General features: G+C 40.7%; 4 protein-coding genes across 5 annotated transcripts; 3 read left to right on the forward strand and 1 right to left on the reverse strand.

Annotated features, from left to right (window-relative positions):
• The first annotated feature begins 702 nt into the window (after window positions 1–702).
• LOC147301446 (allantoinase, mitochondrial) lies at window positions 703–4,701 on the forward strand. 2 transcript variants are annotated; one of them, XM_086283917.1, is made up of 11 exons: window positions 703–980; window positions 1,131–1,282; window positions 1,760–1,874; window positions 1,987–2,133; window positions 2,265–2,310; window positions 2,449–2,542; window positions 2,693–2,879; window positions 2,976–3,114; window positions 4,128–4,300; window positions 4,368–4,400; window positions 4,500–4,701. In XM_086283917.1, exons 1-11 carry the CDS (start codon window positions 834–836, stop codon window positions 4,647–4,649), a joined length of 1,383 nt encoding a protein of 460 aa, XP_086140043.1. In that variant the 5' UTR covers window positions 703–833; the 3' UTR covers window positions 4,650–4,701. The 2 variants fall into 2 exon arrangements, with proteins under 2 accessions (XP_086140043.1, XP_086140044.1); XM_086283918.1 differs by having other exon boundaries at window positions 4,474–4,595.
• A 1,282-nt stretch (window positions 4,702–5,983) lies between these two features.
• agxta (alanine--glyoxylate and serine--pyruvate aminotransferase a) lies at window positions 5,984–10,045 on the forward strand. The gene is made up of 11 exons (XM_086281843.1): window positions 5,984–6,312; window positions 6,447–6,639; window positions 7,334–7,398; window positions 7,490–7,590; window positions 7,666–7,736; window positions 7,825–7,909; window positions 7,992–8,090; window positions 8,182–8,251; window positions 9,423–9,518; window positions 9,617–9,745; window positions 9,842–10,045. The coding sequence occupies exons 1-11, from the start codon at window positions 6,154–6,156 to the stop codon at window positions 9,947–9,949; spliced, it is 1,176 nt and encodes a 391-aa protein (XP_086137969.1). The 5' UTR covers window positions 5,984–6,153; the 3' UTR covers window positions 9,950–10,045.
• A 525-nt stretch (window positions 10,046–10,570) lies between these two features.
• dtymk (deoxythymidylate kinase (thymidylate kinase)) lies at window positions 10,571–15,311 on the forward strand. Its single transcript, XM_086281844.1, has 5 exons — window positions 10,571–11,334; window positions 11,432–11,540; window positions 13,721–13,811; window positions 13,910–14,107; window positions 14,985–15,311. Exons 1-5 carry the CDS (start codon window positions 11,022–11,024, stop codon window positions 15,108–15,110), a joined length of 837 nt encoding a protein of 278 aa, XP_086137970.1. The 5' UTR covers window positions 10,571–11,021; the 3' UTR covers window positions 15,111–15,311.
• Window positions 13,414–25,733, reverse strand: atg4b (autophagy related 4B, cysteine peptidase). Its single transcript, XM_086281842.1, has 13 exons — window positions 25,574–25,733; window positions 22,574–22,675; window positions 20,991–21,062; window positions 20,807–20,905; window positions 20,602–20,703; window positions 20,435–20,507; window positions 19,000–19,079; window positions 18,520–18,716; window positions 17,334–17,412; window positions 17,045–17,190; window positions 16,504–16,560; window positions 16,305–16,398; window positions 13,414–15,909 (listed from the first exon to the last, which is right to left on the reverse strand). The coding sequence occupies exons 1-13, from the start codon at window positions 25,581–25,583 to the stop codon at window positions 15,836–15,838; spliced, it is 1,185 nt and encodes a 394-aa protein (XP_086137968.1). The 5' UTR covers window positions 25,584–25,733; the 3' UTR covers window positions 13,414–15,835.
• Window positions 25,734–26,240: the final 507 nt, after the last annotated feature.

Consider the following 26,240-nt stretch of genomic DNA (forward strand, 5'->3'; position numbering starts at 1 on the left):
TCGCCGGGAGGATGAAGGGATGAGGGGAGGCGAGGCTTGCTCAAGCTGAATCCTGTCAGCCTCCATCCCTCACACTCACCCCACGCCCACAGACAGCCAAAGCCAGCAGCAGGCTGCAGTGATGACAGGTGAGGAGGATCACATCTGTCGGATTTGCGCACGAGATTTTTATTTTTTTTAAATACTTGTCAGAATCGGCGCAGATGTGTGCTCAAAACTGATTCGGTTTAAAAAAAAAAGTGTAAATCTACATTTTTAAGTTAAATCCGTTTCATTGTAAAATACGATCAAACAAATAATAGATTATTGTAGCCCTTTTACCTTACAGTATAAAGTGCCTTGAGATGACTCCTGTTGTGGTTTTCGTTATATAAATAAAGTTTAATTGAATTAATTTTAAAAGTGATATTGGTCATCATATCTATTACTATACTATATTCAGACATTCAAATAAGCCCCCTGAAATATGTTAAATGAAATATTTAAATGGAGCTGAAAAAAATCTGTCTCAAACATGAAGTATGAAAATGCCTTTAAAAGAAAAAGTATCAGTATTAGTACATGCAGTATCAGACACCACTCAACATGCTCACAATTTGTCATATGTCCTCTAGAATCAGTATATTTTATGGTCCTACTTGTGAAATTTCATACAAACCGTGCATGACTGGCCTTGCATGTCACGTGGCCAAACAAAGGTCAATAAGCCCGTTCAGTAGAGGGTTGTGCCTCCACATAGGGCAACTGAGCTGCTCAGATTTTATCTAGAGTTCAGAGGAATATTAGTGAGAGTCTAGGGTACTCAACTCAATAACAGTCAATAAAAAAGAAACATGGAACTCGGATCAACAGTCAGTGCTGTGAGGAGTACGAGGGTGCTGGATGGTGACAAAGTACGTCCTGCAGTTGTAGTTATAAAGGATGGGAAGATACATGAAATAGTCTCGAGCTGCAGCTTTTCTGAGGATGTGGCCTGTCAGGTAAGCTGGGTCTCACTTCTCAGAACACTGCTCAGGATAATTCGCCTGTCTGTAAAATTGTAATTCACTGATTTAACACTCCTGAAGATCTTATTTCTCTCAGATGCTTGATTCATTGCATTGTTTAAAAAACTTTTCTGTGGTTGGAAGGTGCTGGATGTGGGTGACAGCGTGGTGATGCCAGGCATTGTAGACTGCCACGTTCACGTGAATGAACCAGGCCGTACCTCCTGGGAGGGTTTCTGGACCGCCACCAGAGCTGCAGCAGCCGGAGGGGTGACGACGATTGTGGACATGCCGCTGTAAGTTGGAGACTTCACCAATTCAGAAATCAGTCCCTGCAGTCTGATCAGACAAGGTCACTGGCAGAGCGTGCAGGGTAAACAGACTGCAAAATAAATGTTGTTTTCCTCAGGCAAACATCAAAATGAATCTGAGAAGCACTGTACGTCAATGGCTTGGTTTAAAATGTCAAGGCTGAAATTTTTATTTGTGAGCAACACTTTATTCTAAGAATTATACTTACAGTGAATGAGTTTAGGGTAACTGGAAAAAGTTTAAAGCTAGAAAACAAAACATAACGATGCAGTCTTGCCTGACGGGTTAAATATAGCACAAATAATGAAAAAAGTAATAGTAACGTAACATGTCTTCTTTATCAGTTTTATGTTTTATTCTATGGCTGAAAAGATTTTTGGCTTTGGCTTGGGACCATTTTAGAAAGATTATTTTTAAACAGTAGACATGAAGCTCTCATCAGGCCTTTGTTATTCACACAGAAACAGCATCCCTCCCACCACAACTCTTGGAAATTTTCACGAGAAGCTGCGGGAGGCAACAGGGAAGTGTTTTGTGGATGTAGCCTTCTGGGGAGGCGTGGTCCCTGGCAATCAGGTAATGTGTGCACAGCTTTAGCATGATGAACTCTACAAACAGGCCAGGTTGTAAAAAAGCAAACACAAAAAATCAAGACTAAAGAAAACGCTCCATGAATGTCTCCTTGCAGCTCCATCTACGTCCAATGATCCAGGCTGGAGTGGCTGGCTTCAAGTGTTTTCTCATCCATAGCGGGGTGGATGAGTTCCCCCATGTAAATGACAGCGATCTACATACAGCCATGAAGCAGCTGCAAGGCACAGGAAGCGTCCTGCTGGTAATTTACAAACCAAAACATCTTACGTAACATTAAGTTCTCTTACTCTGTGTGTGATTTGCCTTTAGTTTGCACACAGAACATTGCCAGATGAAATAAAAAAATAAGCCTTTTTCTCCTGTCTCCTCCAGTTTCATGCAGAGAGGGACGTTTGGGAAGGAAAAGGAGAGACTGGTGGTAACAATCATTACAGTGTTTTATGAAAATACTTAAAAATATAATGTAGTCAGTGTCCAAAATTCATTCATCCTTTATCCTTTTTATTTGTTTTTACACTAATAAACACTGATATTTTCTTACCCAACCCCATGTTAGACCCTTGCCAGTACTCCACCTTCTTGCGGTCCAGGCCAGACGTCATGGAAACCGAAGCTATTCGTGTTGTCACAGAGCTTTGCCTGCAGTACAGGTGAGAAAATCATCATGTTAACGAATAACCATAATATCATAGTTCATATATTTGTATAGGTTCTGTTTGTAGCAGGAAAAAATAGAGTCATTCCATAAGAAAATCAACCAAAGGGAGACACTGATGTTTCTTATAATATCCCTGCTCCAGGGTTCGCTGCCACATAGTTCACTTGTCTTCTGCAAAGCCACTGAAACTGATTGAGGAAGCACGGCAGGCTGGAGCTCCTCTGACTGTGGAGACCACCCACCACTATCTCAGCCTGTGTGCAGAAGACATACCTGCAGGGGCCACGCAATTTAAGTGCTGCCCACCCATCAGAGGATCTGTTAACCGAGTAAACAATCATATGTACAGAAGACACAAAGTTGACTATTTTCAGCAAACAACAACAAAAAGCTACTCTCTGACTGAATTTTTTTTTCCCCACCAGGAGCAGCTATGGTCTGCGCTGAAAGCTGGACAGATTGACATGGTGGTCTCAGACCACTCCCCCTGCACCACCGACTTGAAGAAACTGGACAGTGGAGACTTCACACAGGCTTGGGGAGGGATTTCTTCTTTACAGTTTGGTACTGACTCGTCCAAACACAAATGCAGAATATTTAATATTCAGTAGCAACTATCAAAAAGGCAGGCAGACCTTAATGTCTGCCACAGTCCCGGGACCTCAGCAGCCTACATCAACCCCTTCTGCATATCATACCGGCAAAGTTGATGCCACCTGCCTGCAGTTACTGCTGCCTCAGCAAGCCTCTCTCCTCCATAATTAATGTCATGTCAGATGCGTGATCTGTTCTGTATCCTGAGGAGGTCTTGCTGCAGCTTTCCAAGTATTTGTTTGGTGCAATGGAAAGACCAAATGCCAAAACTGTATTTGGATGACAGTAATGTGAATTGTTAACAGGCATTCGCATCAATAGTAACTGCAGATGGCGAAACTATTCTACTCAACTACTGCAACATAACGTAGTGTTTCAGACAATACAATTATAATCACAGCACTTTCAGCACTTTTATAGTACCTCGTATAATAGTGAACGCTCTAGTGAGAATCAACCACTTGATATGAATAGAAGAGATGATGTCTCTGTGTGTTAGCCCTCTGACAGACTGGTGACCTGTCCAGGGTGTAATCTGCCTCTCACTGTATGACAGCTGGGTTAGGCTCCAACCCCCTGACCCTGAATGAGATAAGCAGAAGAAAATGGATGGATGGATTACAAATGAATTCTAATCCGTGGAATATTACAGGGATATGCTTCTTTTCTTTTGGGTTGGATTAGCTGCCCCCTGCCCCCACATATCCCCATAATGCTTTTGACAATCACTGACAGTCAGTCAAAGTTCACAGGAAGGTAAACATGAACGAGTTCCAGTTTAAAGCAATCATTTACTGTTCTGCCTCAGTGAGAGAGTGGTCAAAGTGTGACACCAACACGTCTCGTGACAGTGATACGCAGAGTTTCGCCTCATACAATCTTATTATTAAAGGACAAATAGAATTAAGGAGTGGAAAAACTCTGATTTGATTAGTCTCAGTTCAGTTCTCAGTGATCTTCTTTATTACTCTCATCGTTTTCAGGCTTGTCTCTGTTCTGGAGTTCAGCCAGTAAACGAGGTTTTCAGCTCCCTGATGTTGTGAGGCTCCTGAGCCAAAAAACAGCTCAGCTGTGTTGCCTCGACAGCCGGAAGGGCTGCCTTGCCCCCAGTTATGATGCCGACTTGGTCGTGTGGGACCCAGAGAGAGAGTTTGAGGTAAGAAACCATAAACAGTCATCATATCCTGAGGCAGATATCTTTCATCCTTTGCTGTGTTTCACAGATTCAAGAAGAAAACATACATCATAAAAACAAGGTAAATACAATCACTGAGAAAATTTTAACATAAACACTGTATGATGAGTTGACGAGTGTTGTTTGTATAACAGTTTGCTGTTTGTGACTGTGCAATCAGCTGACTCCTTACCTTGGCCTCAAACTGCAAGGGGCCGTGCGCGCCACCATCCTGAGGGGACGGCTCGTGTACGAAGATGGCAGCTTCTGCGCCGAACCTCTGGGGAAGCATCTCCTCATCCCTCAGAAGACAAATCAGGCCCAACTGTGAAGCACAATGACAAGCTGTCATAATAAACCTCAAATATTCAATTCACCACTGATTCTCACTGAGTGATGGTTAAAAAGTTATTGACCTCATAATAATGGAAAACAAAAACTGGCCTAAGGGTCATTTAAAAAAACTAAAACTTCTGCTGAACTTTAGCATTTTAACTGCACAGAAAAATTTAATTACGATGCCGCATATTTACTTCAAAAGAATACTCAAGCAAAAGCTTTCATCTGTGCACTATCTCTAAAATTAGAAACATCCTTTCTCAGAGTGACGCTGAAAAACTAGCTCATGCATTTATTAATTCTATGCTGGACTGCTGTAATTCATTTGTTAAGAGATTTTCTACATTATACACTATAACTAAATCTCTATAATACAATATAATCAAGTAGGCCTTATATTCTAACCAAGTGTGCCTTATATTTAGTGTGTTCATATATTTTCACATAACCAAGCCTATTGTTGAAGAATCAGCTAACCAAGTTTATTGTTAAAGAGAACATAATGCATTCCTTACTTAAGTGTCTGAAATGTTTGAGATGTTTTGACAGCATGATATAATGATGCATTCTTTCCTATAATGTCTGTGATGTCAGATAAAGCATGATATACTTCTGTATTTTTAATCCCAGTGTGTGAAAGATCAGATAAGTTGATTTAATGCTTAACCTCTCGTCAACATCTGTTAAAAGAGGAAGTACTATGTAACCCATTTTTGCCTTATAAATTATCAGGTTGTCCTAAAAGCTCCCTGAAAAGCCTTCAGATGATCCAAAATGTTGCAGTGAAAGGACTGACAGGGAGTAAAGTGAGAGCATATTTCTCCCATATGGGCTTCCTTTCATTGGCTCCCTGTTAAATCCAGAATCTCCTCACATACAAGGTCTTGAATAATGACAAATCTTAAAGGGCCATACTCTCCCAATAGAGCACTTTACTCACAGACTGCTGATTTGATTGTGGTTCCTAGGATATTTAAAAGTAGAAGGCTGTCCACTGTGAGTCTTGTTTTAACAGGAGATTTCATCCTGTTAAAAATGAGTTTCTCCTCATCAACTATTTCCTTATGAGAGAATTGTTGGGTTCTTAATGACCCGAGATGTAATAGATTTAATTAAGGTTCATTAATGCATTTAAAATATCATCTTACAAAGTGAATTTTTTTTTAGCAAACAAACTCTGTTAATGTTTTAGGAACACTGCAGTTTAATAGTTAAACCTGAGACTCAGTTGGTGGTCAATGATTAACATCTCGGGACATGCAGGATCACTTGCTTATCTTGAAAAATGAGAACAAATCAAACTACACGAGCTCATTACACAGAGAGACCAACAAGTGTTGACATAAGAAGAGAAAGATAAAAGCAGAACATGTTATGATGGTCTTCTGACCTGTGGTGCTCACTGGTCAGAAAGAGAGGTGTGTTAAGCTGAGGTGTGGTTTCTCTGGTTCCACGGCTCTTTGCGGTTTTGTTTTGCTTGTTACACTGCTGGGAAGATGTCGTCCATCTCTGTACCGCCACCAAAATGCCTGCAGAAACCTCTGACTGTTCCCTATCGTCACATGTTTGGACCGGGACCTTCAAACGTCCCTTCACGGATCTTGGAGGCTGGTGCTAACCCTGTCATTGGACACATGCATCCAGAGATATTCGAGGTAACTTCAGAGGTTTAACACCAATGACTAGGATCTATATTTGGGTTGCATGCTGTCTGTGCTAGACAAAGATTGGGAATGGTTCTAACATCAGATAGATCGCTACTCGTTACACCAAACTTTTTCAATTACAGATAATGAACGACATCAAGAGTGGGATCCAGTATATGTTCCAGACTCAAAACAAAATGACTCTAGCTGTGAGTGGCACCGGCCACAGTGCTATGGAGTGCGCCATCTTCAATGCAGTGGAGCCCGGGGAAAGCGTGCTTGTAGCTGTGAATGGAATCTGGGGGGAGAGAGCAGCTGAGATGGCAGAGAGGATAGGTAAGGCTCATTGTATCATTTGTACCTAACAAATCCTGGAAGATAACCAAATTCAAAAATATAATTTCCTACAACAGATGGGCACTGTTCAAAAAGAGCTTTTGCTGTGGAATACTTTCACGCCTTTTCCAAATGTACAGCAAAGTTGATGTGTGCCATCTGCTAATCTCTGAAATCGCCTAAGAAACTGTCTCTCTCACGCAACTGTGCCTCCACCCGGGCCATTGTGTGAGTTCCAGGTTACACAAATTGTGACAGGCACAACATGCATGACACCAAAGCACACTGCAAGTCAAGCTGAACATTTTCACAGACGCCATCATAGCTGTTTAAAACATTAACTTAATGTTGTGCTAGCAGCTGAACCTATAATCTCCTGAGAAAGGTTTTTACTGAGGTCATACAATAAGGGAACCATGAGCCATATATGCAGTCTATGGTGAATACTCATTAGCTGCTCTAGTATATGCAGCATGTCCACAGTAACGAACATGTCAGGCAGTGCATTATACTGACTTTTAGGAAAATAACGGAGCATTGTGGAACATAATTAAATAATCTCCCATAGGTCTTTCCACAGGATTTGATGATAAAAATACAGAGTATTACTGCTGCTGTCTTTTTAAGGTGGCTTTCATTGGTGTAATTAAAAAAACAGTTAATTAAGAAAAACGCATGTGTATCAAACCTGCAGGTGCGAGAGTAAACACTATAGTGGCTCCTCCTGGTGGCTGCTTCACTATTGAAGAGATGGAAAAGGTATTGTTTCCTGATGCTCCAGTTATCAGGCTACTTTAATCATTTCTGTCACTGCTGCCACTTGTGTAATCACACTGTTATCTCACCGCAGGCTTTATCCAAACACAGACCTGCGCTGCTCTTTGTGGCACACGGAGAATCTTCTACGGGAGTCTTGCATCCTTTAGATGGCATCGGACAGCTGTGCCATAAGTAAGACACAGCACTTTGCCATCACCACATCTGCAGCTAGACAGATGATATAGGTGTTTTGTGATTTGCTTGCAGGTATAACTGCCTGTTTCTTGTTGACTCTGTGGCATCAATTGGAGGAGCCCCTGTTTACATGGACCAGCAAGGTGCACTGAAAAATCCTGCCAGATGTTTCCAGTCTTTATTTTATGAAATAATATATGTGGATTTTTCTGTCGATGTTTGTACTTTTAGAGATAGATATCCTGTATACAGGCTCCCAAAAGGTTCTGAATGCTCCACCAGGTACAGCACCGATTTCCTTCAGTGAGAGAGCATGGTAAGAACTGCACATTTTTATCATTTTTATTCATTCAGAATAATAGGGTACCATAAGTATTTAAAGGTAAATTTATCCACAGCCAAAAAATCTTCAGCCGAAGGACAAAGCCTGTGTCATTTTACTTGGATTTGAGTTGGCTGGCAAACTACTGGGGATGTGATGGAAAGCCATCAAGAGTGTAAGACTTTCTCTGCAGACTGGACCGTGTTTCAGGCTCACTTTTAACCTATTACTAAGATCATTTGGTATTGCTTTGTCTCTTTTCATAGATATCACCACACAGGTCCTGTCACTGCTTTTTACTCTCTGAGGGAAAGTTTGTCTGTCCTTGTTGAAGAGGTGAGACATGTCTAGCAATTAAAAGGGTTCATGAGCCTGCAGTTTTAACATTTTATGCAATTAACTAATGAAGCACAGAATACAGTAATGGAAACAGAGCGTATCTCCTCTGTGGAAACCTGAGATAAAAGCACTGCAGCTAAAACATTTGGTGTCACTAAGCAAATGTCACATTTTCAATTAAAATCCTGACTTTTATTAAACAGATGAGTTGCAGAGTGAATGCGAAATATAGACCCCTCACTTTTCTTGAATCAAAAAAGAGAGAATAATTAGTCCAGCTGCAGCAGTCAGAACTTTGCAGATGCAGAACTCAGTTTGTTGAGGAAATCTGCAGACACCTCCCACCAGTTGAGCACTTCTTATGGCCCATACAGTTAAGCTCCAGTTAAGCAGCTGGATCCTATGTGGTTCAGTAACTGTCTTGGGAATCCCATAGAGGGGGAAAAATATCTATTATCCTGCTTATCTCAGTCTGAGTTGCAGGACAGGAGTCTAAGCAGGTATGATCAGACAGCCCTCAGCCACCTCCTCAGGTGAGGAGAGGGAAGTGGCTTTTGTAGTTAGATGCCCAAACCACCACAGCTTTCTAGATCCATGGTGGAGGGGTTTACTTGGTTAAGTGATCCCAAGAGTGTTGATGTCAGGGGCAATTTGTCAAAACAGCCACACGGTAGTGTATGAATTCATTAATAGATAATTAATTAATGAGTGAACAAATGTTTGGCTTTTGTGCAGGCTAAAATATTTCAGCCTTGTACTGATGATCATGTTCAGAGAATTAATCCTACCAACTTTAGGATCGTTATATTTCTACAGTCTCCAACAGTTATCAGGCCAAAATTTAATTTATCCACTGCTTTGATTGGAATACCAACAACGTGACATTCCCACCAGACTTGGTATTGTGTGCCTAATGCTAATATGAAAAGTGCTAACACACTAGTCTAAGAGTGAACATGAAACACTTTCCCCTGTTAAATATTCATGTCATCCAGCATTAGAATTTAGCTGAACATGCAGCTTCACAGCACAGCTGTAGAGCACACTTTTGTGATCAGTACTCTGAAAATTGAGATATGGTTGATGAGTAAAGGACTTGCAGCTCCCTAGTGTCTGCGAATTGTCTGTGAATTTTTTAGCTTTAATTCTATAATTCAATTTTTTTAAGGGTTTGGAGAATTCATGGGAACGACATCTGAAGGTAGCCGAATATTTCCATGCTGGCCTGGAGAGCATGGGTCTCAAGCTTTTTGTCAAAGAAAAGGTAAGTTTTTAGAATAATCATAATAATCTGTATGGGAATTTACATCAAGCTTGCAGCTCTTTCTTATATAAGATTAAATAATGAGCTGTTTGTTACAGCGTCTGAGGCTACCAACAGTCACTACAATTGTTGCTCCTTATGGATATGACTGGAAAGAGATCACAAGCTTCATAATGAAAACACACAATCTGGAGATTTCTGGGGGGCTCGGACCATCAGTTGGTTTGGTAGGAGAAAATGATGATCGAGTGCCAATATGCATCATCCAAACACATTTGTTCCTGCCTGTGTGTTTTACATTGGATGTTTTTGTCGTTTTCCAGGTGCTCCGCGTGGGACTGATGGGATGTAACAGCAGCAGGGAGAACGTCGATATGGTGCTGGCAGCACTGAAAGATGCTCTGAAACACTGTCACAAGAGCAAAGTGTAACACGTGTCTAATGATGTAAAGATCATTTTCCCATAAGGATGAAATCTGGTGCTCATGTGGTTGTGCAGTTAAATATTAAAGTTAAATACATACATATATTGCAGTTAAGTACATTTTTAACAATACAGTAACTTGTCATGACAGTCTCTGTTAATGGGAAACAACCTATTCCACCCCCTCCCATCTGCTTTATGGTCTTTTGTTTTTGCTGTGTTCATTCACAGAACAAACCAACGTATCAATAGGCTATAATTTAATAAATATAAATATATATATATATCTAATTATTTAACTAGGAATTAATGATTAATTTCATTCATCGTGTCAAAGGGAGTGAAACAGATTATTTCCCTCCATACTATCAGAAAAAGAAAGGTGTTGAATATCACCTTTTACAGGACCTGTGGGTATTTAGCTGGAATTAGTTTTAAGTGATCACCTTCATCCTGATGGGAGTGTTCCCTTCCAGGGTGCCACCGGACACAAAGGGACAAAAAAGGGATAGCAAACAATAAAAATATATAGTCTTTATGACCTCCAGCTCTAAAAAACAACTAAACAGTTATGGGACATTTTGTGTCTATTTGCTATCCAGCACCATTATCAAAACACCTGGATACCTGGAGAGTTAACGCCAACTCTTATAGGAGGGGTTGTCATCTTATTTCGCCGTATTATTACCTTATATAAATCAATCTCTAATATGAAGCATCTCAAGGAGATTGCTGTTGTGATTTGTTGAGATTTCAATCTGAGAGCGAACTTCGGGACACTGCACACTCACAGGTGAATCAGCCAGTAAATTGCCCTGTGCTAATAAAACGTTTTATTCAGCATAACTGTTGCTTGTGATTAAGTGTATGAAGTTCTAAGTACAGCCAAGGAAGTAGAGAGCAGTTTTCCATAGATATTGGAGCAGTTGTAGGAGTTTTCTTTCCTGCATTTTTGCTTTTCTTGGATATTCTAATTCAAACAGACTGACGGAGTATTTACACGGTGTTGTAGGCAAAATCTAAATGATCTGTGAAGGGGGATGATGGGTAAACAGTAGAGGGCAGCAGTCGGAGAGCTAATGGGCTGGCTGAAACGTGACGAAGTGAAACAGGAAGTGCGTCATTGTGTTTCCTTGTTGACGTTTTGTTTTAGGAAAAGGCGGCAAATGGTGATAGGGCACAGGTCTGTTTCTAGGGCTTGGCTTCAGTTTGTTCGTGGTTTCTGCAACGTTCACCGCAGCACTGACGGACAGTGGTCGGAGATGGCGGGTAAGAGAGGAGCGCTCATCGTGCTGGAGGGGGTGGACAGGGCCGGGAAGACCACGCAGTGCAGCAAGCTGGTTCAAGCTCTGCAGCAGAGCGGCAGGCCGGCTGAGATGATGAGATTCCCCGGTGAGAATGCTTTCCGTTTTTCACCGAAGGAGCTTAAAGTTCTCCTCTGGCTTTAACGTGTCTGACGTGTTGTCCCGGGGCGGTTTTCTTCATGCAGACAGGACCACGACGATCGGACAGCTGATTGGGGCTTACCTGGAGAACAAGAGTGATTTGGAGGACCACACGGTGCACTTGTTGTTCTCTGCAAACCGCTGGGAGATGGTGTAAGACTCTCTACGTTAGTGTGAACATATGTGCCAATGAAAATCTGTGTAAAAAAAAAAAATCTCAGGTGTGTTCAGTACCTTTAATGAGGTCGGCTTCCTATTGGCTGCAAATCAGTGTCAGTGGACTGATCCTCGAGCTAACATGTAGGAAGTGACACGTTCCCAAGTTACTCTGATGACAGGCACTACAGGAGGAATGATACAGAGAAAATGGGAAGCAGTCCATGTTTGGACTATTCAGTGCTTTAGGTTTACTTCATGCAGTCTTAAACAGGGGCGGATCTACAGGGGTGCCACCTCTTGCCACCACAAATTTGCATATGACAGTGTTGTTTATTAAAAGAAGCTAGCATTAACACCTTGAGCCTAGCTACAATTAACACTGAATATAAATTCTAAAACTGAATATACTGCATATTGTCAGGCCTGCAGGCCTGTGGTGTTTTGTGGCAGACAGACTACTTCACTGGCACAATCAATTTGTGTGGCATCTGATTGTTCTGTAAATGTCTTTGTTTACAAAATTTGTGCATAGGTTTTTAAAATGTACAATTTAATTTGCATTTCAAGTTATGAAAATAATTAACTAAACATGTTTGTGGTTTTTACAGTAAAAAATAAACTTTTGCTGACTCTGATTTCATATTTTTTTGTGATTTCAGATCACATGTATTATTACAGTATAGCAATGAAAAAATAACTGTAAATTCAGACATGTGAGGTTGTGCTGAAAATAATGATACCAAACTAAGCAAGGCAAAAAAAGATCAAGCTGTTATTAAAAAATGGCAGTTATACCCTGGACCCCAGAGGGTTAACCTAATAAAACATGAAATATTAGGTTTAAATGTTTGGTGATAAATGTGTTGATGACAGTGCAGATTTCTGGCATTTTGTTTACATTCAAGCACAAAACAATCAGATTATTTCTGATATAAAAATGACTATGAAACGTAAGTTAGACTTGTGATTGTAAATGAACCGCCCCATGTTCTGTAGCTTTCTGGTTTTTATAGTTATTGGGCTACATTAATTTTTATTATATAGGCTATACACTACATAAAATCAAAATTCACATGTTTTATGTAACTGAAATATATAATTATGTGGGCTAAAGAAAATAGTTAAGTTATAGAATATATTTATATGAAAGGTGTATACTTATTGCAGTTAAATTATTTTAATCATATATAATGCATTTTACAGAATGTAACACCTGCATATGTGTAAAACAAAATGTCTTTGCCTAAACACTAATGGTCTGGCTCAACTGGAGACACCAGGCTAATAAAACCCAACAGTGTGATCAGCAGCTGGACGAGTGTTTTAATGTCAGGTGTAAAACCTAAAGCAGACAAACGGGTGGATGAAGACGGAGCAAAGATTTCTGATCTTGTCTTTCTTTTAAAAAAAAAAATGAAGGGACAAATTCTGAGCAAAACTCTAACAAAGCAGAAACCCAGTGATTTGTATTGATGGCTTTGTTTAATTTATTTCAGTAGCATTTTTTTTTTTTGTGTAGAAAAACTCAGATGTTAGTTTTTATAGGACACCCCAGAAAGTTCATTGTGAATTTTATGAATCAATAGCTTATTACGTGTGAATTTGTTTTTTTTTAAATAATGTACACTTACTAAAAGAAAAGTCATGATTTGCAGATAATTGTAGCAGTTTGATCCTCTTGAGATCAAACTGGGCTGCCTGTGGCACGTGAATTAAAATGGTTTGAGACCCTGTAACACAGGCTTTGAGCCTTATGGCTGAACGGACTCTGTTTATTGATGCACAACTAAATATTTCCTAAATCAATATCACATTTTTAAGGTTTCCTAAAAAGTAAAATCATTCTATGAAAAAAATCAGTTAGTGCTTCCCACCTCAGAATCAGCTGATTTATTTTTTTACAGCAAGTTTAGTACAATTAGATAAGCCATGTTCATTTTTTTTACTTCATGCTATGAATGTTATAAATCACAGGTCCTTAAAAGTGCATAGTGGTGAGTTCAGTTTCACGCTTTTTTAAAATTATTTGCATTGGTTCCTTCTCCAGTTTTTTAAGTGCAAATGGACTGATTGGCAAACACGACAGCAAACACTGCTGGTTGTATCAAATGTGCTGACATTTTTGTTTCATTTCCTTTAAGTCTTTACACAGCCTAACAGATTCTAATCCACAGGCCTTTAATGAAGAAGAAGCTGGAGCAAGGCATCACTCTGGTTGTAGACAGGTATGCTTTCTCTGGAGTTGCTTTCACCAGCGCTAAGCCGGTAAGTGCATTTATTCTGCTTTTCAAACTCCATCCATCAGTTCGGTATTGCAACATGCAGTCGAGCGTGACAGATGGAGGTTTTTTTGTCTTCTTCAGGGCTTCCGCCTGGACTGGTGCATGCAGCCTGATGTGGGACTGCCAAAGCCAGACCTCGTAATGTTTCTGCAGCTGAACCCGGCCGAGGCTGCTCTCAGAGGACAGTTTGGGCAAGAGAGATACGAGACGAGCGTCTTCCAAAGAACAGTGCAACAGCGGTTTGAACAGCTGATGAAGGATCAGACAGTAAACTGGCAGGTATGAGGGAAGCCTGAATGGAAGATTTATTCCGACAGGATGTTTAAAACGGGGATGCATCGGGCCGATATCTGTGTGATCAGGTGCCACCTGTCAGCTGCAAAGCACCGCCTAAACTCTATTTCGTGCCTGCGACACCAACAGCTTTTCTTCATGTCTTTATAGTTGCACTGGCTTCCTTTTCCTGATCAGTCTGTGCCATCACATACAGTAATGTATCATGTTACCACCTCCAGGGTTATTTTACTCCACCTGTCTTCATCAGGTCCACTCCACACTGACAGGTGTTGGTGAGAGTATAAAGCTTGACTTGCACTGCAATGACTGAAGTGAATAAATACTGTGAACAATGAGAGTATGCTTTATCTTACTTTATCTTGGGCCTAGTGTTATTTATTGTTCTAGAAATAAGAATTCAGAATGTGAATTCTTGGATAGTTTTCATTTTTACAAAGTTATGAAAGCAGTCCGAGGTTCTCTTATGGGGCTTTCACACAGGACGTATCATGCACCGAGCTGTGCTCACTACTAGAATCAGCGAGCTGCAGAGCAAAGAGCTAAACAGGCAAAGCTTCACCACCGTTAAACTCCACAGCCGCATCTATTTGGATGGAAACCCGTTTCCAAGGAAGTCTTTTCCTCCTGTGGTTCTGATATGAACTTTTCCACTCTGTCTGCTGGATGTCTTCTTTCTACTTTAGTGCAATCCAAGTTTATATTTGCTGAACTGTGGCAGCGGTGTCTGCAAGCACTCCAATGCTGCCTCCTGTGTGAAAGCACCTCCACAGTCTCTTCGTTGCATCTTATTAACGTTAAACTATCTGGAAAAAGACTAAAGTCGCCGATTTGTTCTAATTATCGAAATTTTCTTCCTCAGGTGATCGATGCAGCACAGAATATTGAAAATGTTCACAAAGACATCACAGCCCACAGCCTCAATGCCATCAACAAAGCACAGAACCTGCCGCTCGGAGAGCTCTGGAGTGAAACTCTTCAAAACTAAAGTCCTCTCCTGCACCCCACAAACTTCATCCCACACGTTTACTTGAGTAAAATATTACGTCCCACACTTGTACAAGTCAAGAGAGCTATACAAATTGAAATTCAGCTCTTTTTATTTTTGCTTTTTTCATTCTTTTACATAACTATTGTTCTGTCACCTGCCTATATACTGCTTTGATTAAATAAATAATCTTCCAATGGATGAGTGTATATGTTTCAGACTTGGCGAGGATACAACTAAGACAACTTGTCTTCAGATTTGACTAAATTTGGTTTCGTTACAGGCTGTTACAGACGTCAGTTATTAGTGACAAACCGCGTAAGCCGTGGGCATCATGACCGCACCGTGTTTCTACACAACATAAAACTGTTATGGCAATTTTACTAATGGAGTCAGGGAAAGGCACCATATCACTTCAGAAGAAACATTTAAAAGTGTTAAGACTTAAATGGAAACACGTGTATGTGAAGATGTGCATACAGAATTTATCCTGAGCTCCTGCTACAGCTCCCCTCCACACCCCTTCCCTCCCCTCCCTCAGGCAGTCTCAATGATGGAGCATTCGGAGGCTGTGTGCCACACACTGACTACATCACTGGAGCTGGACTGGCTCAAGAGTTTTCCAGTTCACGTTCCTTCACTCAGGCTTCCCTTCTGATTCAGAGAAGACACGGTGAATCTTCCGTCCGCCATCGAGAACAGCAAATCATTGTTCGTTATGTTCGTCACAGGGAAAGGATTTCAAATTCCTCGTCCTCTGAATCGAAGAATCGCTCCAACCTGTCTGAGTCTGAGAAATCTGCAAAGGAAAATTTAAAAGAAAAATTTAAATTAATGTTTATTAACTCTGTGAGTTAAGACACCAGAAACAGTGTTTTATTTATCTTTAGGGGGATTCACACATCTTCCTTGCTGTCATGCATTTTCTTGTTTGGTGAGCTTTACGACCAATCAGTGTAGCATTATTGCCACTGGCCCCCCTCTTAAAGGGGGGTAAAAAAAACAAAAAAAACAAACATTTTTTGTTTGGGGGGTTTTTTGTTAACGCCCATCAAAAACTAACTTTTCTTACCAAAACGTCCTCTTGCTTTTTTTTCTCCCAAAAGAAAGAGCTAAAGAGTAGCTACAACACTCCCCTCACAGAGTTGAATTCGTTTTTAGCATATTTAAGAAAATAATTTGCAGTATATTTACCAGGAGTAAGGTTAAGGGTGTCCACGCTGACCATATGAGAGGGCTGGCTGTCTACGAGTTCGAACATAGGCAGGGTCCCTCTGTTGCAGGACAGCTACAAGACAAGGACAATTATTTTTGCGATATTCCAAAAACACAGCGATGCCTTTATTAAGTTGTAATAAACAAAAATTAATGTTACAGACAGAGAGAGACACACCCTTCTTATGCGCATACACCAGTCATCAAACTCATCCTCTGTTCTGCAGAAGAAACCCTGGAAGAGCACAGAAAACACATTTATGTCTAACTATTAATATTCATATCTGCACACAACAGCCTGTGTGTCATCCGATATGTTGTTCTGTTGATTGTTGTATCAGCCGGAGGCACTTCTGAAAGGTCTTTGGCAGCATCTGGACACAGTATGACATTTTTTCCAAGCCCATCGTTATTCCACTAGCTCTTTACATGCCTCCACTACCTTATCAGGCTCTTTCATACTTTCCAACAAATGCTGGACAAACTTGGGATGAGATCTGTTAACATTTGTTAACCTAATGGAAGGTTCAGCTATGGATCTTTTTCTTTAGTAAGTGGGTAATCTGTTTTCCCCTTTATTATCCTCTTTACTGTACGGAGGAAAATACTGTCAGACATAAACTGCTCCGTGGCGCAAAAAAAGGTTGGGGACCGCTGGTCTAAGAGACGAAGACTGTTCTAAGAGCTCTGCACTGTCAAACTCTCCCTGGCAGTCCTACCGCTGCGATGGATGGGTCCAGTTCACAGATGTGCATGCGACAGGGTGGGTGCTGGCAGTGGTACGTCTCATCGGGGACCTGACTGTCTTCAGACGGCTCCACTGCAGGCTGTGTGGTGTGTGGGTCTAAATAGATGAGTTCTTCTCCTGGGGACAAAAACACGTGTTCAGACCCAAGCGGGTAACTTAATGAAGGTGTTTAAGAAGAGAAGGAAAAAAAAGAATCACATGATGAACATGAGCTGTTTAGAATGCACAGTTTATTTCACAAACACAGAGACTAGACATACCGACATAACCAATGAAGTAATGGGCACTGTTGGGTTTTCCCCCAATAACACCAAGGGACTGAGGCAGCATGAAGCATTGCTGTGAAAAGAGACAAGAGGGTTTATCTCACCCCAGCTGTGGCTGAATTTGGCTTATATATATATATATATATACACCATGCTGGCACTGAATGTCTCCTTAAAATCCCTTTCCCTAAATTAAAATCTATGATAACTTAACGGGAGTTTTATTCAGGTACCGTTCTTGCATTGTTGATCCCATAATGCTGTCAGTCATGAGGGGTCATTAAATTAATAATGAAGCTTTTTATTTCCGTTTCAGCTGAACAGAGATGTGCTTTTTACTCCATGTGTTAGACGCTGGGATTGAGAAGCGGGCAGTGGGAGGCCGTACATAAATTCTACAGCACTGAGATTATTGAATCTGTGGAAGTGGCTTGTAATTCTGGAAGTGGATAGAGATTTAAATTAGCAGAAGCTGCTTTTGAATACTTTTGTATCTTGGCACTGCTGATGAATTATTTATCTTGTTCCCAAACAGGCATCTGCACTACCCACAACCCTTTTAGAGTTTTAGTACGGATAAAAGTCAGGCACACGGAGACTACATCCATTATCTGACTGAAAAGCCGAGGACACTACATGCTCAGACTGTCGTAACTTTTAAATAGTTATTTTCCTGGTCACTAACATAAAAGAGCATCCAAAGACAGACATCCTGCATGACTTTCTGACTGGTGGTTGGTCACACTTGCTCCAGGCTCCAGTTGCCTAGGTAACCGTCTGTAAATGTGTGTACCAAGCTGTTGCGTGTCAGTCAACTGTATCATTTGCTCTCATTGGTTGTCATTTCCCTTGCCTTGTAGTTTAGAATAGTTTTGCCTGAGCCCACTTTAATTCACCAACAGTTATATCAGCTGTAGTCTGGGCTCAGTGTCATTGATTTCTAAGGTCTCTACGCTGCTACTTCCTTCATGTGTGATTCTCCTTAACAGTATTGGATTTCTGATTTCTAAATGCCTCACATTCTACAGTTCGTCATTATGTCATTTCTTTGTGGTTATCTGTCATTTTTCCCATTTTGCAAATCACATCTGCACTGACAGTGCTCATTTTTCATGATACAGTGGCCATAACTACTCACAGAATTAGTTGTGTCATTATGCTGTACATGCTAGTTTCTCACCTTGAGGGTATCAATGTAGGCATCATTTATATCGCTCAGGCCCAGCCTGAGGGGGATGAGCAGTACCAGAGGTCTCCAGAGCGCCGTCTCCTCCTCAGCCATGGCACACGCTCCCTCCAGGCATCCATTAAGCTCCCCAACTCCCTCCGATTCTCCATAGGCTCCTGCAGCATCCAGCCAGGGCATGCAAAGGCGCTCTACAGAAAAATGATCACAAAAACCAGAAAATTACTCAGATTACTGTCGACCATGCTGCCAGTACATTACAGTGAAGGAAAACTACACCAGATACAAATTAGGTCTGTGTAGAGTTATGCTGCTACTGGTAAATTAAGTAGCAGCATAACTCTGTCTTTGGATGAACTTGGTTTCTTTGCAGAGACTCATATCAATCTGTAGATGTTTACACACAGAAACTGTTAGATTTGGTCAAACAGGAACTGTGTAAACAGTCCACAGTTGCAACACAGCTGCACTCACTGATCTCCTCGATGACCACAGTGTTGTCCATCGCCACGTGTACAACTACTTTGCTCCACGTATCAAACACCGCCAGCTTCCTGAAAGCAAAACAGCACAGTCACACGTTTTAATTTTACCCCAGCGCTCCAAAACACTAGAGAACTGCCCACCCTCTGGACTTCCTGGTCCACTGGGAGGTTTGTGAGCCAGTCTGATGGAGGTGTAAATTTCATGGGGCAAACAGGAAATTTTTCATCAAGTTTCAAAACATGGTGGTTCCGTGTTTCTAACGTTTTTATGTTTTGGGTTTTGATTAGCGTGAAATACGATTCTGAGACTATATGTGATGTCACAGCACCGTAATTCACTTTAGCAGCAAACTCCTGACAGCAACACTTTTGACAATCCGAATCAGCGCTTTCTTTTACATCCATATGAGTTACCCCTCAGACATAAAAGGGTTATGGGGTATAGACGTCACCCCGCTGGGCAAGTGGCGTGGACACCAAAGTTGTGAATGAGATATCTCCAAAACAAGTCGATGTAGGACTTTGAAAGGCAGGTGCATCTATGAAAAATCTCAAACCAGTACAAATACTGGTGACCTTGAACTCAAGGTCAAGTTCAGACATCAACGGGTAGACCTGGTGACCGGCAGTATGTTTATTTGTTTGGAAAATGTACACCAAAGGGGTACTTCATGTTAGAAATGATTAACCAACCAATCAGCATCCATTGGGAGACTGCTAGTATTTATGTGCAGCTTGCCATTCACCGTAAGAAAACTATTGGGGGGGGGGGGGGGGGGTAAAAAAAAAATAAAAAATTTACATTTAAATTTAGATGTTTGCTGAAAAATGTATTTTTTTCCTAGAACTAATTGTAAGGAACTATTTTAGCTGGTGTTACATATAAAAGTCAACTTAAAGGAATTTGAATTGCAAATAATAAAAATACCACACTGGTATGCTGCACACTAAGTGATATCAGAGTGGGATATTTCATTGGGGGTTTTTACTCAGCTTTTTTTTTTCCTGTTCTTACCAGGATTCTTTTCGATTTTCCTGCAGTAGTGATAAATGTCTGAAAAATGAAAATAAATGGCTGACCGATGAGCAGAAAAACTATAGTCCAGAAAATGCTAATGGATTAAAGACCAACAAGTAGCAAGTCAAGAATTACCCCATAAACTTGAGAGCAGCAGAAATGCACTAAAAATGTTTAAGGCCTTAAAGACACAAATAATGTGTGCTTAAGAGAAATGCTGAACACAAAAACTGTTGTTTGCTCACAAAAATGCTGCACAGCACAGCTTTAATCTTTAATTTACAGAGCACAGAGCCAGTAATTCCTTTGTTCCAGCTTTCAAAATGCGGGGATTTCTTGCTCATTTTGGCTTTGTGTGTTTGCGTGAAGTCCACAATGGACCCTTGTGGTACTTTCCTGTACTTACTTTAGAACCTGGGCAACTGTGTTTGGTCCATACCACTGGCCAATAGGCTTTCCCTCTCCAACTCCCATTTGAGCTGCAGCATTTAATAAGAACAGAAGAAGAATTTCCTGTGAAGTCTTTCACTCAAGCCTTGGTGTAACTGGAATGGTTTGAAGCTCACTACTTACCAATTTGATGGATGGAATAATAGCTGTCTTTTTTGTCGATGAAGGCGTTGAGAAGACTGATGTACTCCTCTCTTTGTTTCTGGCCTTTGGCCCATCTCCAATCTGAAAACAAAAAGGTCAGTTATGAAATCTGTCAAAAACAAGCCTTGTTTCAATTCACTGGAGACGGGCTGTTGGTGCCACGCAGAGATAAAGTCCGCCTTACCTCTTCCTAAATGTCTGCACACCAAGGCCTCGCCCAGAATCATCTGGCCACACCGTAACATACATCCCCACCCCGTGTCTGATGTTGGTCCGGTCCCCCCTGTAACAGATTCATGGGTCACCCATAACGCCTTTTGATAGCCAGAGGTCACATTAGAAATGTGTGACAAAAGACCAGAACTGACCAATCGGTGGGAAGTTTTTTCTGTATGTGAACCACAGGCGTGAAGTGACATCTGATAAAATCTCATCTTTCTCTACAATACAGACATCGGCATATTACAACATATCCACATCATAATGACAAAACAGAGTGGCTGACTTTGTGATGTGTTTCGTAGGTAGAGCTGGGCGATACGAGATTTTTTCATATCACGATATGTTTTTTTCATTTCAGGCGATAACGATATATATCACGATATAAGCCAAATAACTATATTTGTAAGATTTAAATGTGCCGTTGCTCACAAGTAAAATGTGAAATAATCAGCAGCTTGTTTTGATTTAAATATTTATTTCCCATAATAAGTTCAACAGGGTAGATGTACTTAAGGAACATGAGACTTTTTCAGATAAATAAAGGCAAATATTACAAACTACACAAAAGGCAGCCGCTAAAGCGTTTAAGTTTCAAAATGGAACAAACGAAACAGACTAAATTGTCAATTCCACTTAGAAACAAAATATTAATTCTAAAAATAAATCTTAGTTTGTTTTACAGAAGAACAGACAAAACTGACTAACTTTTGTCAATATCAAATAAACTGAGAACTAAAAGGAAATTCTCAATCTCTCCTTGTTGTATAGCTGAGCTTTTCAAACAGTTTTAACAGTTACTTTAGTCTGACAAAAGCCGAATGATGAATTAGCGCTTCCAGTCAGAGACTGAGGCTACGTCCACACGTACACGGGTATTTTTGAAAACTGAGATTTTCCGTTTTCGTTTTAAAAAATAATCCCGTCCACACATAAAGGCAGAAATGAAGGAAAACACTGCTATGAACATGCCAAAGCAGCAGGTGGAGCTAGATTCCTAACCGTGCAGAAATGTTGGCCAATCAGAAGTCTAGAAGCCTCGGTGGGAAAAAGTAAAAGCTGGGGCATAGAAGCAGAACCGAGTCGTATGTGTGGAGGGACTAACTGTGTGTATATGTAAGCATTTAAACACTGCAGAGAGTAGAATTAACAGTAACAGTATTGTAGAAATTCATTTCACCGAAACAATAACGTGGCGCACAGTGTGACGCATGCACCAGTTTATTGTATTTCCAGACTTGCTTTCGGCACAATTTACAGTGCACGCTACTCTGTTTTTGTCAGACTTGAAATAGCCGAAATACCTTCACACTACGGAACTTCTATGGCTCTTCCGTTCGACAATCTCTCCGGCGTTGGAACCATCATCTGTTTTCTCTTCGGTCACGCTCGGTTGATTTTTCTAGTCGGCACACTCATTTCCTCCATTACGCGCTGGCTGCTTCCCAAACAAACACACGTGCGGCTTGGCACTTGTGCTGTACATAACAAGTCACGCGACGTGACGCTGCGGCTGTGATTGGTTCGGCTCTGCGCTACTTAATTTGTATTGGCTGACCTTTTTTTTTTTTTTTTTTTTTTTTTTTAAGAGGACAAGAGCGGTGAAGTCTATCGCGATAGTTTAATTTCTCTATCGAGTAAAAGTTATATCGCGATACATATCGTTATCGTTCTATCGCCCAGCTCTATTCGTAGGTATTGAAATTTTCATGCGAGAAGATTCAAGTCCCACCTGTGAGTGCATTGTATTCTTTGCCCAAGATCCACACAGGCTCCGAGGTCTCGGGAAAATCTTCAAACTCAACAAATCGAAGTGTGTCGTATGTCAAGGTAGCTGCAAAAAAAAAAAAAAAAAAAAGGAGGAGGAGTCTGAGGGAAGATAAAGCTGTTTTCACAACTCAACTCGGGCAGCTTACACGCTGACAGCTGAGGTGGTTTATCTCTTGCTGTGCAGTGCATGTGAGTGAGGACCATATTCAGACTTGTCAATAAATGTCAGGTGATCACCAGCATTATCACAGGCCAATTATTGCAGCTGATAAACATGAACCTATCTCTCAGGGAGTTCAGATGGAGTATCCATTAGTTGCTGGAGTGAACTCTAAACCACATCCAGGAACAAAAATTTGGGGGCTTTTAAGAAACTGATTAAATCAAGTGTTCCCATTTGTTGCAGTGTCCTGCCTTTAAGCACTTAATAACCAAACCATTCAATTCAATTTATATAGCACCTAAATCCCAACAACACTTGCCTCAAGGCACGTGAAACTGTAAGGTAAAGACCACACAATAACACAGAAAATCTCAGCAATCAGGCGACCCACTATGATTTAGCACTTGGTGACAGCGGAAAGGAAAATCTCCATTTTTACAGGAAAAATCTCTTGTTTGTAGTAACTTCTCTAAGTCAACATATAATCTTCTGCAGACTGCCTGCCATGCACAGGATCAGCAATCCAAAGCAATGGACAGTGCACAAGAGAAGTGAAGGGAGTGCATGCAGGACGGAGTGGGTGGAGAAGTGTCTGAAGTGGTTTATGTCAAATGGGTAGCAGAAAGAACAAAAGGGAAAGTTAAGAAGATGGTAGTGAGACCTGCTGAGATGCATGGTTTTGAGACTGTGGCACTGATGAAAAAACAGGCCGGTGATCTGGAGGTGGCAGAGCTGAAGATGTGAAGACGCTAGATTTTCATTGGGCGTGACCAGGATGGATGAGATTAGGAACACATACATCAAAAGGGCAGCGTACATGTCACAGTTGGGAGACAAACTGTAAAAGTAAGGCTGTGAAGGTTTTTGACATGTGCAGTTGAGAGACAACAGATATGTGGGCAAAAGATGTAGAAGGCTGAAAAAAGGAAGAAGACAAAAGATGTGATTTATGGATGTAGTGAGAGAGGACATGGAGATGATTGGTGTGACAGAAGTGGATGGAAGACATAGTGTGAGATGGAGGTAGATTATCTAACATGAGGACTCCTAAAAGAAACAGTCGAAAGAAAGAAAAACACTGCCACAAGACCAGGATAACCTGTATTTGTTTAGAGTCAGGTTAATGTGGTTAACGACTGTCTATTTGCTTCTTACGATTGCTCACTGCTTACATAACACGCACAGCGAAATTCCCTAAAAAAATTATTCTCAATTAAGTTTTTTCCTGTTTAGTTAACCCCAATCTGAACCAGCCTATCTAAGCATAATCTAGCACACCCTCTAAAACAACCAGAAAACTGCCTTTTGAGTCATGAGCAGCTAGTAACCACCAAGAAAATGTATGAAGCTGAATTAAACTCTGGAAGTAGCAGCCTTGCTGGGAGCTAGGAGCAAAGAGCAAGTACCATCTGGATCCTGTAAGCCTCTGGTGCTTCATTTTAAATGTGAAACAAAGTTGGAGACAGCAAGTCAATCAATATTTGAAAGACAGGTATGGAGAGATCACTTTTATATTGAGAGGACTTTATTTTGAAAGGCCATGCCACTTGAGTCAGTGAAAAACACTCATCCATCAGTCTGAAAATGATTCTTCCGTGCTCGTACTTTAAACTCAGAGTCAGATAATTTTACTGATCCAAAAAAAGCAATTCATTTGCAACTTACCTACACAACCTACTTGCAAAATAGCAATAGTGAAGAAGATGGACAAAAAATACATAATAGATTGACAAAGAAATGTGTATAAAAATTAGCAATCATAAAACCAAGTTATTCTAAATGACCACTGCAAAAGTTAAGGGATTTAATAGCTGATACAATGAAGGATTTTAAATATCTCTACTTGTTCTACAGTGGGTTACAAGGTAGTAACGACCTGTTACTTCCTGAACACAAGAGATAAAACTTGGTCATGATGTTTAATAATAAGTGAGCACAAATTTCTCTGCCTAACCCGCGTGATTTTGGAGCAAGTGCTAACAATGCTGCTGAGGGAGTTTCTATCATTAAAAGCTAAAAACATTAAACGAGCAGATACAAGGAACTGTTAAGGGACTTTCAATAACTGAATAACAAAAAAACATAAAATTTAATTTTTGTCCCTAAAGACTTGAGGAGGATGGTCAATGTCCAACCACAATAACAGGCTAGATTCAGGCTTCTCACTGCAGCTGGAAACACTGCGCTCAAAGACAAGATAAACTTCAGTAAAACAGTAACAAACATCAATAAATGATCGAGTTCTTATTAAAAACAGCATAAAACTCCCATTAAACCTGTTATCAGACACTAGAAAATATCTTAACATGCCTTAATATTCCCACCGAGCTTTAAAAATACGTGTTGCCCACATAACTAACAAGAGTCAGGCTAACAGCAGCTTGATAACCGATGTGATGGTGACAGCGCATCAGCAGGGATGCTCATCTTGGGCGTAACAAAACGTTAGCTAAAAAGTCCAAAGATGTATAGAGGACAAACTATTTAGAACAACATATGGCATCACAAGAAACGACACCTTAATAAATGTTTTGTGATGACACCACAAGTTGTCAAAGCGGGAATCCCGCAGATTTAGCAACAGTAGCAGCAAGCTAACGATAATTAGCAGTTAGCTTTAGTCATCACTTTAGCAGCTAGCGTCACCGAGGCAGGCTGCCAGCTGGCGACGCTGATCCCAAAGCGGCAGAGCAGAAGTGCCACCGCCAGGTGTTAAAGAGTGATGCTGTAGTCATTATAACTTCTAACGAGATTGCTAAGGGAGTAAAATATCATATTTTCCTGTAAAATCTCGCTTACCTGCATCCATCCCGACGGTCTTCACCCGATCTTGTTTGTTGTTCTCTGCACTCGGACACGCTGGACCAATGGGAAGAGAAACCTGCTGCGGAATCCGGAAACAGCCGGGACGTTTCTGTCAATATCCAATCGAATCTGGCGAGGCGGCTTTAAGACCAATCGGGAGTGCGTGACGTATCCATCCCGTGGAAAGCGGTTTCATGGTGCGTTCACGTACACAAATAAACACCAAAGGTGCGTTCAGGAGAGACCCTTATTTCCCTGCTGTATATAACCAACTGAATGTCAAAACATCTGAAGAGACACGGTCTTTAGAGGTTTATATGGAAACTAATTAAAAAATAAACCCAACTGTTAGAAAATATAGACTTATAAATGATGAAAATTGTAGTAGTGTAGAAGAGTGTAGGTAAATGGGCTGTAAACAGCTTACATCAAGTCAAATGAGGCCAAATTATTTTCTGAAAGGTTTCCCTGTGAATGAAGACCCCAAAATCAGACTTTATTTATTATAAGAGATATTTCACAGTTTAACACAAATAACTGCTTGCAAAGATGCATGCTATTTTGACCCACTGAATGTGGTTCAGCGGTAACAATAGCCTTCAGTGTTTATGCAGTTTCTTTGCAGCCTACACATACAACAGTAAGTTTACATTTGAAAACA

The sequence above is a fragment of the Aulonocara sp. 'chitande type north' Nkhata Bay genome, linkage group LG23 (genome assembly GCF_057382095.1).
Source record: "Aulonocara sp. 'chitande type north' Nkhata Bay isolate Kocher_YH1m ecotype deep benthic linkage group LG23, A_spYH_male_GT1.1, whole genome shotgun sequence".
Classification (NCBI taxonomy): domain Eukaryota; kingdom Metazoa; phylum Chordata; class Actinopteri; order Cichliformes; family Cichlidae; genus Aulonocara; species Aulonocara sp. 'chitande type north' Nkhata Bay.

Bases quoted from the DNA above. Each gene is read 5' to 3' on its own strand.
- atg4b (XM_086281842.1), bottom strand. The intron at 20,704-20,806 runs GTAAGGCGGACT...TTTTGTTTTCAG, and splicing joins GTGCAGACATTTAGGAAGAG to ATTGGAGATGGGCCAAAGGC. The intron at 18,717-18,999 runs GTGAGTGCAGCT...ATTTTTCTGTAG, and splicing joins TGTGGTCATCGAGGAGATCA to AGCGCCTTTGCATGCCCTGG.
- agxta (XM_086281843.1), top strand. From the start codon at position 6,154: ATGTCGTCCATCTCTGTACCGCCACCAAAATGCCTGCAGAAACCTCTG. The intron at 6,313-6,446 runs GTAACTTCAGAG...TTTCAATTACAG, and splicing joins TGCATCCAGAGATATTCGAG to ATAATGAACGACATCAAGAG. The intron at 7,399-7,489 runs GTATTGTTTCCT...ATCTCACCGCAG, and splicing joins CTATTGAAGAGATGGAAAAG to GCTTTATCCAAACACAGACC.
- dtymk (XM_086281844.1), top strand. From the start codon at position 11,022: ATGGGCTGGCTGAAACGTGACGAAGTGAAACAGGAAGTGCGTCATTGT. The intron at 11,335-11,431 runs GTGAGAATGCTT...TTCTTCATGCAG, and splicing joins TGAGATGATGAGATTCCCCG to ACAGGACCACGACGATCGGA. The intron at 13,812-13,909 runs GTAAGTGCATTT...TGTCTTCTTCAG, and splicing joins CTTTCACCAGCGCTAAGCCG to GGCTTCCGCCTGGACTGGTG.
- LOC147301446 (XM_086283917.1), top strand. From the start codon at position 834: ATGGAACTCGGATCAACAGTCAGTGCTGTGAGGAGTACGAGGGTGCTG. The intron at 2,543-2,692 runs GTGAGAAAATCA...TCCCTGCTCCAG, and splicing joins GAGCTTTGCCTGCAGTACAG to GGTTCGCTGCCACATAGTTC. The intron at 2,880-2,975 runs GTAAACAATCAT...TTTCCCCACCAG, and splicing joins TCAGAGGATCTGTTAACCGA to GAGCAGCTATGGTCTGCGCT.